This window comes from Apteryx mantelli, chromosome 6 (assembly GCF_036417845.1).
Source record: "Apteryx mantelli isolate bAptMan1 chromosome 6, bAptMan1.hap1, whole genome shotgun sequence".
Lineage (NCBI taxonomy): Eukaryota > Metazoa > Chordata > Aves > Apterygiformes > Apterygidae > Apteryx > Apteryx mantelli.
In genome coordinates, this window is record NC_089983.1 from 19,453,324 (window position 1) to 19,468,508 (window position 15,185).

Below are 15,185 nucleotides of genomic sequence, written 5' to 3' on the forward strand. Positions count from 1 at the left end.
TATGTTTTGTAAGCTATGCAGGTAATACACAGATCAGCTTTAGCAAGACCAAACACACACCAGGAGTTTAATAAAACTGCAACTCCCTGATATTAATATTCTGATATCTAATATATCTAGATATTCTAATATCTGATATATCAGATATTAATATTCTGAATGATAAAGCCACTATAACCATCTGAAAGGACATAAAGGTTATCATTCATACAGAGCTTTAGGATATTTTGGTTTATTTTCATTTCCCATATGAATAATTCTGAGTTCAACCATGCCTCTGAAGAGAAAAAACAGTAATTGATTAATTGGCAATGACAATATTACAGACCCAGTTAAGGGCCAATAGCATAGTACCTCTTAACTGAAACTACAGGGGGGCAATTTACATAGACAGAATGCAACTAAGGCCAGGAGTGTTTAATTAACATACTTTAATTCTTGGATCAGTAATTAACACCTATTAAAGTACACAGCACACTCAGGCCACCTCCCCTCTCTTATGAAATGTACCACAGAGCCGATTAGCTGCTCAGAAGAGATGGCATCCTGCTTGCAACTCATCAGAACGAACCCCTGATCAAGGTCTGTCATCATCTGTCAAAACAGCAATGCTTCTAAAAGCATCCTTCTTTGGAAATCTCCGTCCAAACACATAGGCCAGTCCTGCGCAGGGTAACGTGAACGTAGCCCAAGGTAGCACGGAGTCGAGCACTCCCACCCTCTAGCATCTCTCCCGACCATGACAGTTCCAAGCAGATGCAGATATCACTATCTTGTTGCAGGACTGAATCCGCCAGAGACTTAGAAAGCAGAACCCAAAACTTGGCTGTGACACAGCATGGAGACCAAAAGGCAGAGTGCAGCGGAACATGTAGATGCTGCGCTCTAAACGGTTTGATCATCTTTTAAGTCACTTTTGAACCAACTTAAAAGGTTAGCAAGTTAATTCCTAAATATCCACACACTGTCACAGTCAGCCCTGTTAACACCAACATATGGATCAGACTCAGGACAGGGAGCAGGTTCCTGTTTACTCATAAGGAGAACAATATGTTTGTGCAACAGCAGTTACGTACTTGTCAAGGAGCAATATGGAGCCCAGCAAGATCCCATGACTGCTGATCACCTAGATAACATCAAGGCAGAAACCCTCACTGAAACTGGAGCTGTGGGGACCATCAGTTCTCTGAAGAGACAGTCCTCTGAAGTGATTTCTGCTGGCCCTCTCCTCTTCTTTCTCATTTTGATTTAGCTTAATTCAAGCAGCAAACTCGACCACTCTCTTGCACATTATCCTTTCTGATAGACAAAATCACAAAGGATAAGCCACTGTTGTAAGGAACCAACTCTCTATACCCTGATACAAAAGAAAAGGACAAGGAAACACTAAGTAGTCTGACCTGCTCTGATGGAAGGAAGGAAATACAGCATCACCAACTACCAAACCAATGCGACAGAAAGGCAGGACTGATCCTAACAAGAAATCCACATTGCTTTCTAACCATATCACATGACTTCTAGGTGGAAAAAAAGGCAGCACACACAAAACAAACTGTTCAGGAAACATACCCCTAACAGTATGCCAGATCAATTTAATGTCTTTGCACTTATATTTTGATATAATTTGCACGTGCGTGCACACACACACACACACCCCGACAACAAAACAACACAAAAGATCTGACACATTTACAGGAACTCTCACCTCCGATATACAGCAAATTGATCCCAAAGCTTCCCCACGGAAACCGTATGTTGTCAAGCTTTCAAGGTCCTCAGAAGAGCTTATTTTTGAGGTGTAGTGTTTAATTGCCATAACTGGAACATCAGCAACCTTGATTCCATTGCCGTTGTCTCTCACTTCTACTTTGTCAAACCCATAGTTCTCCTAAAAGAGGACAAAAACATATTGATCACTAAAACAGCAACCTAAATGAATTAAGATACAAGTTTGAAACAGCTGAGGGTCCAGCCTGTAGACATCAGCGTAGAAGTGAGAATTTTGCTTATTTGGAGAAACTGAACAACCAGAAAATGTCTCAGTTAAAAAAATATATGTACATGTTAAGATTGTAGTGATGGTTTCTCTAGTTAAATTATATAATTTATACCCTGTAGTTTGGAAACAACACAATTCCAATTTTCAGTTTTACCCTATATATGTTTGTGGAAGTAATTTAACTACCTTGCAACTTGTAAAACTTAAACTCAAAAAACGATCTATGGCTGGAAAACTAAAGACTGTCCATTCTTTTTCCACCTCTCTTACCTGTTTGGCATTGATTTTTTCAAATCACAAATGCAACCCTGCATCCTTTAAAGTCAGTGGGCCATAACTTACAAAATTTTGAAGGAGAGCATTTAGAAAAAAACATATTTGAGTCTTTTTTTCTTTCCTGATTAGGCTGGAGGGAAACTGGATATTTGGGGCAGGGCTGGGGAGGTGTTCAGAAGAAGGAAGACATTTCTACATTTATATTCTACCCATATTTTTACCTAAGAAATATCAAGAACATGAAGTCAGTTCTTCCTGCTTATTTGTTAGAGGGCTCCTCCAAACTTGGACTTGGAACCAATCCAGAGTTAATGAGATTGTTGAGTTCTATTATGCAGCCAATCTTACTTAAATTTCACTCAACAAAAATAACATTTTAATATAAAAATATTCTTATCACAAGAAATTCCCAGAAAAAGAATCCACTGTTTCACAATATTATTTAGTATAGCTGTGCATGTTGCAGGTTTTCTTCTCTACCCTAGTACTCACTGAATAATAATCAGCAAATCTCATTTAGTCATTGACAACCGGAGTAAAGTCAAGTAACATATTATTTATTTGTTTTAGAAATACAGCTATTTGGATTGGGCTGAACTGACAAGGAGTAACATTAGTGCAGATGATTTATGCAACAGACTGCGGTCAAAATTGCTCTTCGGTTGATTTGGGACCTCTCTCTATGGAAAGAGCCATTTATTGCACTGTGAAACTCGCACTGGGTAGAATTCAGCAAGGTTCAGTATTGTCATCCCAGTAAAAAAGACAAGGTCTGTTCTAACAATTACTGAAGGCTCCAAAACCTGTGGGCTTCCATCAATTACGGAGCAGCTGACAAAAGCAGTTTCTGATACTTTTATCCCCCAAACTGCACATATACTACTCACTTTGGAGTTACTCATGGAGCAAGATATTATGCAGTCTAAGTATTGGGAAGACACAGGCCATCACAGATCATTGTGAAGACACAGTACCTTCAGTTCAGATAAGGCAAATAACAAATAAGCATCTTCCTCAGCAGCCGCAGGAAACCATACTCAGATGGAAACTGCTTGAGACTCATACAGAAAAGACAGCAGTGATATTTGTGGCTTGGACATGGACAAAGGAACAAGTAGAAATTAGACTACTCTCTCAATTACAAGTATTAACTAAATGAGTCTAACATTTATTTTTTTGACTGGAAACTTGAGAATAGCTTATACATTCACTGTTATTTGTAGAAAAAGAAATGGACTGCATTTCTGGATACATCTATTTATACACATTGTAACAACACAATTTCTTAGTAAGCAGGAGATAATGTTATTATGCAGTTGTTGACAAAATACTGCAAAACCAGAAATACTAATGGAAGGAAGAGAAGCTGATCGGTTTGTTATTTTCCAAATTTAGGGGAAAAACACTTTTTTTTTTTAAATTATAGTCAGTATTTTCTTGTTTCAGAAAGCATCCTTGAGTGATATGCCAACTTTTTTTTGTAATATCTTATAAAACTGAAATGTTAATAGTAGCCGGAGCACATCATGTTGATTAGGGCGCATATGATGATTTATATTACAAAAATGTCCAGCATGGATATCATAAACTTTTTCCACAGTTTCCATTTTCATCTTCTTGCCAGTATTTTATAGTGAGAACCAGCTATACCAGTCTAGCAGTGAAACAGAAGTCCAACATCTTTTAAAATAAGCTATCAGTCAGAAAAAGTAAATTGTAAGTAAGAGAAGAAGTATTAAAGAAGTTAGCATTTTTTTCTGAAGATGCATTCAGCACAAATATGCCTTACAGTCCCAGTGGAGCCTTGAAAAACATTAAGGGGGACTGATCTTGGACCATTTTTATCTGAGGTTAAAATACATATATATAAATGATATCAAACCCCTCCACAAAACTACTATGCCCTAAAAAATACGCTGACAGTGGAACAATTTCCCCTGCATCTTATATGACATCCAATTTCTGTAATAAGTGTAAGGGTAAGAGAGAGGACTTACCAGTTTAACATCAACACTTGTGGCACTGGCATCCAAGGAATTTTCTATCAGCTCCTTTACTACGCTGACAACTGATGTAATCACCTGAGAACTTGAAAGGAGACGAATAGTTTCTGCTGACAACTGTTTCATCATGGAATTAGGATCAGAGAAGCTGCACAGAAAGATAATAGAAAAAGAATGTAAAAAGCACATTACAAAGACACATTTTAAAAGAACTGTTTTTCAGTGACTTTTAAATAAATACATTATAGCTACAGAGTACATTTTTCAAGATACACTAGGATCCAGCTTTCACTGAAGTCAATGGACGTTGACTTGTGTAAGAAACAAACAGTACGTGGAGCTCTAGACTAGAAAATATTATTTTATGCAGACTAAACTTCTACGAAAAAAATATAAGGTAGCATGCCAGGTAGCAGGCTCCAGGCTGTGGCTTCAGATGATGGGGGGAGAAAGAGCATTACCAGACAGCTCTTTACACCTCAGGACTGATACAAGCATGATGTTCCTCTCTGCCCTGCGAGGAAGGCTTCTTCTCCCCACAACAACCCTCTGTACTGTGACAGGCAGAATAGCTGCATTTACACCAAAAGGCCAGTGACCCTGCAGTCCTGGTTTTCTGATCAGTCCAGTCCAAGCGATCTGTTGGCGAGTACTGTGGCTGGCCCCGGACTGCACACTCCGCATCCTTCCATAGGACATGAGCATTTGCGGAGGATGGAGCAAACCCATATTTCCGCCTGTTGACACAGTTGGCACACGGCAAGGGTGTGCGTGGCAAGGGGGGCAGCCAACACCACAGAGCACAACTATCCTGCAGGGTACATGGAGCTGATACAACAATTATAGGACACTTTTCCACACTGACATCCTTCTAAAGAGTGTCACTCTAAACATGGAGGACTAAACAAAAAATGCAGTTACTTGGAAAAAAAACCCACCACAATACTTTGAAGCAGCAGCAGAATCAGAACTTTTCTATGAGCAGCTACAAATCGATTTATACTTATTTACATTTCAAAAGAAATTCGCCTTTCAGATGTGGTTACAAGATCTGACAAAGTGTTTTTTCACCAAACAAAGCAGAAAAGGAACATGGGAAGATGAGTGGTTGTTGAGGAAACATCAATATAAATCATTTTCAGAAAAGCAAGTTTCCTCATGCAATCAACATGATATAGGACTCCTGTTTGAACTGTTTTACGATTTACTAATGACAAATTGGAGCTGGATATTGTTATTAAAGAAAACTGACTAAGACAAGGGAGGATCTTAAAGCAGAAAAGCTGCACATTGCAAAGACAATTTTTCTATGAGGTGTCACTGATGCAAGTGTTTTGGGAGAGAGGGAACAGCTCTGTGATCCCTCCTCTCCCCCTGGACCCAAAGCATCATACACAGTGCTGTCCACTATTCACCACATCAAAGAGTGAAAATAAGTGTAGTCATACATGCGTGTTTGTCCAAATCTCAGAAGTACTGAGGCATCCTCTTAGTAAAGCTCCTGGGGCTCACCCTGTCAAAAAAAAGAAAAAAAAAAAGTGATAGGCACACAGTCTGCTAGAAGCAGGGTCCTCCATGCAAGCAATGCAAACACAGTGTACTCAGTACTCTGCCAAACTGGATCTTACATCTCCTGCACCTTGCAATGGAATATATTACAAAATGTAAGTGTTTGTTTACAAAGATTAATTTAAAATATCTAGAGGGTGCAGAGCCAAAAGTGAAGATTAAACAGTATGATGGGTTTTTAGGTTTGCCTGGGTTTCAGGGAGGGAGGTACCTGTGGTACTTGCTACCTGTGGACGTGCACTCAAACCCTGTCTACTTTTAGCCAGAAGAAACACTTTTCAGCCCGAGCCACACAGCAACCACAATTCTTTGCTGCCTGAATATATTATAACCTGTAATCAGTAGGAGGGCTTAATATTTTCTGTGTTTTAGGAGTGTCACTTATGTATTTTTTACCCTTCCAGATGAAGACAGGTATTGTGGCAATAGGCACTCTCTAAAGAGGTGTAGCATTACATACTGTTAGGTAAACTGTGATTAAAAAAAAAATCTTTTAAGCCCTCACAGTTATATATTTTAAATCCTGCCAGTTACAGCTGCAGCCTCACAGATTTCTGTAGCAGCAGTCAAACTCCGTTTCAACAGCCACTGCTCTTAAGAGTTCCCCGGAACATGCATTCACATGAATTTTCAGTTGTATAAGAAAAAAAAAAAAGAGGAAAACTGTGAATAAAATCTTCTGAGATTGACCCGTGAATTCACGTAAAAACACACGAACGGTCCCTAACTCCCAGCCGCGCCTACCGTTAGGGAAAGCACCTGCGAGGGCCTCGGCCTCGGCCCCCTCCCAGCGCTGCCCGCCGCCGCCCCCCGCCCAGCCCAGCCCGGCCCGGCCCGGCCCCGCAGCCCCCGCGGCCTCCCCAACCCGGGGCCGCCTCCAGGCCCGGCCCGGCCCGGCCCCGCTATGCCCGCGGCAGCGCAGGCCGCAGCGGGGGGCGCGGCGGGCCCGGCCGCCCCTTCCCGCCGCCGCCCCGCGGCCCCCAGCCCGCCCGCGCCCGCCGCCGCCCCGCGCACCGGCGCCACGCGCCTGCGCTACCTGCGGCCCCGCCGCCACGCGCCTGCGCTACCTGCGGCCCCGCCGCCGCTCCCGCCGCTGGCCCCGCCCCTGCCCTCAGCCCCGCCCCCGGCAGCGCGCCCCGCCCCCGGCACCCAGCCCCCGGGCGGCCGGCGGCCCCCAGCTGCGGCGGCGGCGGCAGCCACAGCCAGAGCCGCGGCGCTCGGCGCGGCCAGGCTCCGGCACAGGTGGGGTCGCGCCCGGGCGCGGGGGGCCGCGGCGGCTTCCTAGCAGGCCCCGGCGGCTCCGCGCCGCGCCGCCAGGACCCGCTGCGGCGCCCGCAGCGGAGCGGGGCCGGAGCGGGGCCGGGCCGTGGCGGCGGCGGCGGTGCGGGGGCCGGGCCGGGCCGGGCTGCGCGGCCCCGGGAAGGCTTGGGGGTTTGGGGGTGGTTGCAGCCTCCGCAGCAGGTGTCCCCGGGACCGGGGGAGCCCGGCGGGCGGCAGCCGCCTTGCAGGAGCCGCGCTGCCGCCGGCTTTGTTCCGCTTGTGCCCCCCGCGGCGGCGCCTTTTGCCGCTTCGGGGCGCGCCCCGGGGTGGGAAGGGGGCAGGCGCACGCTCACTGCAAGCCTGCGAATGAGGATGACCCTGGTGAGGAGATGCAGAAGTCCGTTCAAATTTCGTAAGCCAAAATTTGGCCGGGCTTCTGGCCATAAGAAGGAAAGCATGTGGATACAGCAAACTAACATGTGTTCATTTGATCGAACAAAAAACGTGGGGAAAAATAGGAAGCGACGTTTGATTTCCACAGTGCGTATGCTGACCGGCCTCCATAGGTGCCAACCTGCCATGCTCCCTCCTAGGGAGGGAGGAAAAAATCTCATTTTACCAGTCCCAAGTAACATGTTCCTTGCATGCACATGCTTTGAAACGCTTTGCACAAGTATTGACTGTAATCAGCATTGCTTCAGTTCAGTTCCAGGTTCATCGCATCTATTTTTATTCTACAACCTACTGTTGTTATTACAAAATGCTTAGGTATTGCAGTGCTTTACGGCACTAAGCAAGTATAAGAAACAAACTCCTTATCAAAAAGCAAACTGTTTCTGCCAGTTAAGCAACACTTTTGTAGAATGATTGAGAAAGAAGTTAAAAATTCTCCATCCCAGTCCTGTAAACAAATGTAAAGTCCTGCAGGTTATGTGAGCGTGAACTATACAGTAGTATATTTTAATAGTGATTACAAAGTTTAATACCCCAGGCCATGAGAAAGGGTCACCTCCAGTAAATTCTGTGAATCTCCTAAAGAAAACAGGTTTATGAATTTGTGCTATGTATGTATATGCATATGTATGTCACAAACTTTCTGAACGCAATGGCTGGTTTCAGCCAGATTTGCAAGATAGAAGTGTCAAAGATAAGTCTTCCAAAACTTGCAGAAAATAAATAGCTAGGGAGAGGTGGAAAATCTGAAATCTGTACTCTGCTGCAAGAAAAGCAGGCAGAAATTAGTCCTTATTCATTCTTTCTAGCAGTAGGTAGCTGGGTAATTGGTGTATGAAAAATTACAGATTAGCTATAACATGAGTGAAGGACAGGAGGAGAAACAGCCTGATATGGGAAGTGGGGGAGAACTGTGGGTATTGTAGCGGAAGCAGAAAGAAATTTAGAGGAAAAAAGGTTGCAGATCTGTAGGAGACAAAGCTTTGTTACTTCAGCTTCTCCCAGAACATCTTACTTTCTTTTTTTCAAATGCTGCTTATGTGGCAGGTTTTCTTTTCTTTTCTTTTTTTTGAGCAAACAATCCCCCACACCCCCTTTGCACTGACTTCTGTATGAATCATACAACACTTGAAGATCTTGAAGTGCATCTTAGCTTATGCACAGTGTTCCTTCCAAACTTACTTAAAACATACTTTTTTCTAAAGCTAAGCTTTATTAAGTACCTCTATGTTACAACAGTCTCAATCTCCAAGTAGTTCTGTTTTATAGGGCAAAAATGAACGTAGGAGTTGCCCACAGTGAGGTAAATCCAAACACGCGGGTGATGAACAGTCGAGGAATGTGGCTGACATATGCGCTTGGAGTTGGCTTGCTGCACATTGTCTTGCTCAGCATTCCTTTCTTCAGTGTCCCCATTGCATGGACTTTAACAAATGTCATTCACAATCTGGTGAGTATCCGGTCTTATAACAACATTTTAAAAAGTTGTTATATTTTTAGAAGCAGGCGAAGAGAAAAATAGATATATAGATAATGAAAGCTAGCTAGCCGAAACACCTTCTCTGTTTGGCTTATTTGCTATTAAATGGGTTGGGTGTTTTTGAGAGGAGGAATGATTGATTATTGCTTTGGACTTAAGCACAAAAGTCATGAAAGATTCCTTTTGTATTCTGTGTACTCTACTTAAAGGCATTTAGTTATGCTAGAATCTTTTACAGGCATAAAAATCAGCGAGCCAACTGACTCTTACAGTGCTTTGTTGTGTTGGTAAGCAGACATACCACTCCCAGGATAGAGAGCCACTGTGTTTGTGATTAGTGGATATTATCTACTAATGTTTCTGCATAAATCTGTTAGTAACCCCAAAATGTTAAATTTATTACTTTAGATACCTGTTCTTTGGATGGAAATGCTTGTGTTCTTTTTCTTCTTGTTTTGATTTTTGGTCAAGCTAGGTAAGTTTTAGCTCAGAATTACTTCAACATACAACTCTGTCACTATACATGACATAATACAAATCTGATTTGAAAGCAGTGAGGAAAAGCTGGACCACACTGACCCAAGCTCTGAAGCCATTTGTTATTCAGTGGATTCTGGTGCATATGATGTCCTTTGCATGCAAAAATGCGTTCGGAAGCTGAAGACCTTGGAAAGTCTTTCCCCTTCCTCTCCCCCGGATGCTATAATTCTGTTGTGATCATTTAAAGTAATGCAAGTCTGAATAGTGGTCCTGCCAAGCTCAAAGAAAAGAGGGCCATAATCCAGCAGTTTACATCATACTTGAGATTTGCTAACTCAGCTTTCTAAGATTAACAACAAAGAAGTCTTGACGAAAAGGTAGCTTCTTCTCTATTTAGGAAAATGATAGTCACCTTAAATACAAAGGTTAGGTGATGTCCTCTGTAAGCTTGTAAAACTTCTATTTTTTTTCCTCAAGGACTCTCTATTTTTCTAGCTAGGCTTAAAACTAGTAGTGAGCTTGTAAGTATTATTATAGCATTTTGTGCATTCTTTTTGATAGCATCAGGCATGCCTGACTTTGGAAGATATTGGCAGACACAGGAATTACTAAGGATTTCCCAAATACATTAGTGAATTCATTGCAAGTAGCTATAGTTAGCAACAGGGATGAGAACAAGCACTGGCAAGTACTTTTCCAATGGAGCAACAGAAGATGGGTATAAACCATACTTTGGATATGTCAGTATTTAAACAGAACTTATTTTGAAACATAACCTTGAATGGTTTGACCAAAAAAAAAAAAAAAAAAAAACCCTTGCATTTCCACTATTGGATAACTCTTAGCTGACCTCAGAAGCACTTTTGGTTGTCCTTACCGCAAGCACCAGTGCAAAATAAGACAGGTAGTAAGCATTTGGTTTCATCCTAAAAAGTGACAAAAATAAAATGCCTGTTTGATTGGGTTATTAAAACTGAGATGCAGCAAACATCATGGATCAAAGAATTAGTTAAGCAAATTAATTCTCTTATCCATGGTAATATGCCACCAGTCAAGAAGGCTGTTCCTAATAAAGTGGAATAAGACTTGAAGTGACTTGCTTAACCTTTGCTTCCTCTATAAGAACTGTGAAAGACTGTGATTTTTCTATATAAAGTTTTTTCTAGCAATTTACGTATATGTCATAAGAAATAAATGCACTTGAAAGAAAGAAAACTGAGGTCTTTGACATTTGCTGATAGAGATTCTTGTGTATCTCATGGATAGAGGAGAAAATGTTTATGAAAACTGGAAAAGAGCAGACACCACTATCTGAAAACAGTGGGCTAAAATTTATATTTCAGAGCAGATTAGACATGGCTTGGGCCCATCAATTAAAAACAAAGAACAATCCAGTGTGGAAAGGAGATAGATAGTATTCAACAGGTAGTAGCTTCTGAGCATTTGAAACTAATGGTGGGTTGAGAGCGCTTTCAAAATTTCTCCTTGTGATATTGCTAGTAGATAGATAGATTTTAGATAGTAGATAGGTAGGTACTTTATATAGATTTTTTTACTTTGCACAGACTCTATGTCACTCAGTTTACCACAGTGTTAGAAAAGCAGTAAAATTAACTTGGCAGCCCTAAACTTGTGCTTACTAAAATTGGTTGAGTTCATTCAATCTTTGCCATCTAATGTAGAGGACAAGGCACTGGACTGGATGTCACATAGACTTTGGTTCTGACTCTGGCTATGCCACTGATTGTGTAACCTTTCTTTTTTCTTTTTTTTTTCTTTCCCAATACCTTGAACAATGCAACAATTATATAAAACATAAATAACAGTGCCATTATATTTGCTCTTTATTTTTCCCAGGGAATGTATGTGTTTTTGCATGCAGTTAAGGGAACTCCTTTTGAAACACCTGATCAGGGGAAAGCTAGGCTACTAACACACTGGGAGCAACTGGATTATGGAGTACAATTTACATCTTCAAGAAAATTCTTCACAATCTCTCCTATAATACTGTGAGTTCTCAACTATATTATGCATGAATTGAATCCTAAAACCATGATTTCAGATGCTGCAATTAAATGAGTTGCATTTTACTTTTTAAAAGTATTTTTCTCTCTTGATTTTTTGTTTTTTTCTACATCATAGATTTAGGGAGTACATATTTACAGGCTATACAGTCAACACTCTTTCCTCACCTAGCTTTCAACACTCTCTAATTCAAATACTGAAGTCAAAGTTTGTTAACAGTTTTTAATGGGACAGGCTTTAAAGATTAGAAACCTCACAAGGAAACTTGCTATTAACTCTTGATTTTTTTTAAGAGATTGAGAAGTTGTAAATATTTAAAATCTAAACTAATGTAAATACCCTTAGTTACATGTACCTTACTTTATGGCACTTATTAACCGTTTTGCAGCTTGCGAGCTATGAGGAATGTGGCAGTGCTCGGTGAACGGGATCCTCCGTGATTTTGCCTGCCAGTTTTACTTTGTACAGACTGTCTTCTGTTTACATGAGTTATGTAAGCAGAACTCTGATAGAAATTCTACACCTCATGTCTCTTGACAAAAATACGGTTGTGTAACTACAGGAAATCAGATAAGTATTTAACAGCCAATTCTAAAAAGCCATGCTGTTTTTTTGTTAAGCTGGCCATTTGCATGGCTGGGAAGGGGGAGAAAGGTAAGCTCCTGCATCAAGTTTAGAAAGCTGTCTCACAAGGGATGGAAACTGAAACAATATAAAACTCTACAAAAAGATCTTTCTTTAGAGATAGCTTGCCACTTTCCAGTGGGACTTTTATAATCATAACCCAGGTATACGGTTCTCTGCACGCACCAGTAATGTGCAAGAAGCTGAACAAACGCTTTCCTTTTGCTGCCAAAGAAGCAATCTGATAGTCTTATTTCTGTGACTAGTTTTTGCAAAGAATTAGATGGGATTATTGGTTCGAAGTGTAAGAAATTTGGATGTGAACTGGATTCTGAGGCATGTTCCCCTATTTTCCCAGTTGGACAGGTTATAGACTAGCTTAAAAGATAATTGTCCTGGAAACATCTGCTAGACTGGAAGCATTTCAAGATGATGCTGATCACAGATGTGCTCAGCATAAATGACCTTTGCATTGAAAAATGCCAAATGTTTTGTCACTGAGCTTGTCAGGGTAGCTGTGATGCATATATGTCACTAATGGGTCTTATACCATTTAAAACCTGTATCACAAATTAGGCTTGTAACTTAAGACTTTAGAGACTCCCAAGTTGGAGGGGAGAAATGTTGGAGGAAAATACCAGCTGAGAGGTACTTTTTAGCACTGTGACAAGCATGGGAAGAAGATACTTGGACCATCGCTTTGCTGTAAAACCTAGAATCTAAAGTGAAATTTCTAGTGCAGGAATACATGAGTAAACTACTACTGATTAACTAAACCCCTTGTTAAACTATGCTCTGTTTGTTTGCTTGTTTTTAGACGAGGTTGTTATCAGCTAAGCTCGCTTCCTTCTTTTTCTTGCAGGTACTTCCTGGCGAGTTTCTACACGAAGTATGATCCAACGCACTTTATCCTGAACACGGCCTCTCTCCTGACGGTGCTCATCCCCAAGCTGCCGCAGCTGCATGGTGTCAGAATCTTTGGCATCAATAAATACTGAGCAGAAGGTGCGACACCAACCAGCCCCGGCACTGCTGCTGCTTCTCCTCCGGAGAAGGAAAAGAGTAGTCTGCTGCTGTGCCGCTTATCTAATAATACTCAGATGCTTTTACCTCTGGGATCCAATTACTACTTCTTGCGACCCTGTCTGGAATGAAAGTTGAGTTTATAAAAAGATGCCTCCAAATACTTAAATGTGAATTGGAAACCTCTAGAAGAAAGATTTCCATGAGGAACTGGGTAGGCCCAGCTCTATAGCGTAATCAACACTAAGATGATGCATATGTCTGGCTGATGCAAGTGACTGGTAAAGGGGTAGGAATAATTGTTGAAATGGAGAGCAATGTTTCACAACCACCCAATCACCATAGTACAAATGGTAACTTAATATTTGAATCCAGAATCCTTAATTTAAAGGACTGGTGAGGTGGCATTCTTGGATTACGTAAAAGTAGCTAGTTATTGCTTTTTGGATTGTAAATGGTTTTGTTTTGTTATTGCATGGGAAAAGTTTGTCTCAGTAAATATTGTGACTGCTAGTATAACCTGATGGTATAATCAATGCCTTATTTTTTCCTGTGATCTTTGTCACAAAGACTGAAAGTCCTTAACTGTCAACTCAGGGGATTTCTATATCAACCTGATTAGCTCAATTTACTTATGCTACAAATTGCCGATGTTGTTTTTGTTCTGTTTCATTTTTGCTTTTCAGCAAAAATTGTCATTGATTTTCTGTGTGTAAATGAGACATTCTGAAAAGCTGAAATTTCTGTTAAGGTGTGGATATTTGATTATTTTCTCTGGTACTTGACTTACAGATTGTATTTCAATAGTCGAGAGGCCTGTGATGGTGGGGGAACAGTTGCTGCTGTTGTAGGAGAAGCAGCTCCGTTAGAGAATAACAGTGTTAGAATATGTAAGAGAAACTGTGTAGATCATAAGTTAGAGTAGAAGCCCTACCAGAAATAGGTGAGTAGGCAAATTGTATGGCCTAACTGTATGTGTTTGCAGAAAAAGATGTAAATAATCTGTGTGTCTGGGAAATGTGCAGGAATGCAGCATTTTAAGGGTACTGTGTGGTATTGAGTAGTCTTGTATATAATCGACTCTGGAACTAGAGCGAAGGAGTTACATCTAGAGCACTGAGCACTTATTCCTGTATCTTCAAAAAAAAGGTGAATTTTAAATCTACCGAGTGGCTGCCAGCTGAAAACAGATTAGATAGAAAACTCCATTCAAGACTTCAAAGGTGACTTTTTAATTTCTAGTATCATGGCCCTGATTTACATTTTGGTTGCAACGACACAGCCTGTGAGCAAAAAACAAACAAACAAACCCCACAGTGGTGTGTTTCTTTTCATGTTAGAGAATTTTCGGGTTACTAATTTGATAAAGATGCTGTTTAAAAAAAATAGCTAATGAGTTAGTTACAAAAAAAATTTTAGCAATTGGATAGGTCTTACAAGTAAATAAATTTTCAAGTTATTTGTGCACAATGTGATAACTGGCTACTTTTAAAATAACGTCCATCACACGGCTATGTTAGCCCTCTGAAAGTGCTGTTTCTGAAAAATCAGTGTTTTGTATACAAGTGCCAATGGCTTTAAGACAGGGACAGAACTTATCAGCACGGACTGATGGCAGCGTGTCGATCGGTGTTACGGCCCGGTAAAGCTTGTCTAGAAGGGGGCGGGAGTTCCCTTCTGGCGGTTGTACCAGGCTCGCTGACTCACGTCGTGGACGGAATAAAGTCCTTCGCCGCCGCCCAGCCGCCTTTCCTCTGTGGTGCTGCAGCCCGGCCGCGGCGGGGGCGAGGGGCGCTGCGGGGCCGCCCCCGGCCGCGCCGCCTCCTCCGCCCTTCGTGCGCCCCTCGCCGCGGCCCCCCGGGGAGGCGGGAGAAACGGCGGGCGCGGGGGGCGGGCGGCGGCGCCCCGTCAGGGACGACAGCGGCCGGGCCGTTGCGGGCGGCGCCACGTGACGCGTGAGGCGGGGGCACGGTCGGGGCGCGGGGCGGGGCCG

General features: G+C 42.0%; 2 protein-coding genes across 4 annotated transcripts in view; one reads left to right on the top strand and one right to left on the bottom strand.

The window, feature by feature from the left end:
- The window catches only part of PMS1 (PMS1 homolog 1, mismatch repair system component), a 49,288-nt gene extending 42,681 nt beyond the window's left edge, over positions 1 to 6,607 (bottom strand). The window contains exons 1-4 of one of the 3 annotated variants that reach the window (XM_067298951.1): positions 6,592 to 6,607; positions 5,727 to 5,791; positions 4,273 to 4,426; positions 1,706 to 1,888 (exon numbers count right to left, since the gene is read on the bottom strand). In XM_067298951.1, the coding sequence (XP_067155052.1) occupies positions 1,706 to 1,888; positions 4,273 to 4,407 (318 nt within the window). In that variant the 5' untranslated portion in view covers positions 4,408 to 4,426; positions 5,727 to 5,791; positions 6,592 to 6,607. Of the gene's footprint in view, positions 1 to 1,705; positions 1,889 to 4,272; positions 4,427 to 5,726; positions 5,792 to 6,352; positions 6,556 to 6,591 lie in introns of those variants that run through there. The other 2 variants (XM_067298950.1, XM_067298949.1) reach the window with 2 other exon arrangements.
- A 389-nt stretch (positions 6,608 to 6,996) lies between these two features.
- Positions 6,997 to 13,932, top strand: ORMDL1 (ORMDL sphingolipid biosynthesis regulator 1). The gene is made up of 4 exons (XM_067298952.1): positions 6,997 to 7,089; positions 8,830 to 9,010; positions 11,378 to 11,529; positions 13,032 to 13,932. The coding sequence occupies exons 2-4, from the start codon at positions 8,837 to 8,839 to the stop codon at positions 13,165 to 13,167; spliced, it is 462 nt and encodes a 153-aa protein (XP_067155053.1). The 5' UTR covers positions 6,997 to 7,089; positions 8,830 to 8,836; the 3' UTR covers positions 13,168 to 13,932.
- Positions 13,933 to 15,185: the final 1,253 nt, after the last annotated feature.

Bases quoted from the DNA above. Each gene is read 5' to 3' on its own strand.
- ORMDL1 (XM_067298952.1), top strand. From the start codon at position 8,837: ATGAACGTAGGAGTTGCCCACAGTGAGGTAAATCCAAACACGCGGGTG. The intron at 9,011-11,377 runs GTGAGTATCCGG...TATTTTTCCCAG, and splicing joins CAAATGTCATTCACAATCTG to GGAATGTATGTGTTTTTGCA. The intron at 11,530-13,031 runs GTGAGTTCTCAA...TTTTTCTTGCAG, and splicing joins ACAATCTCTCCTATAATACT to GTACTTCCTGGCGAGTTTCT.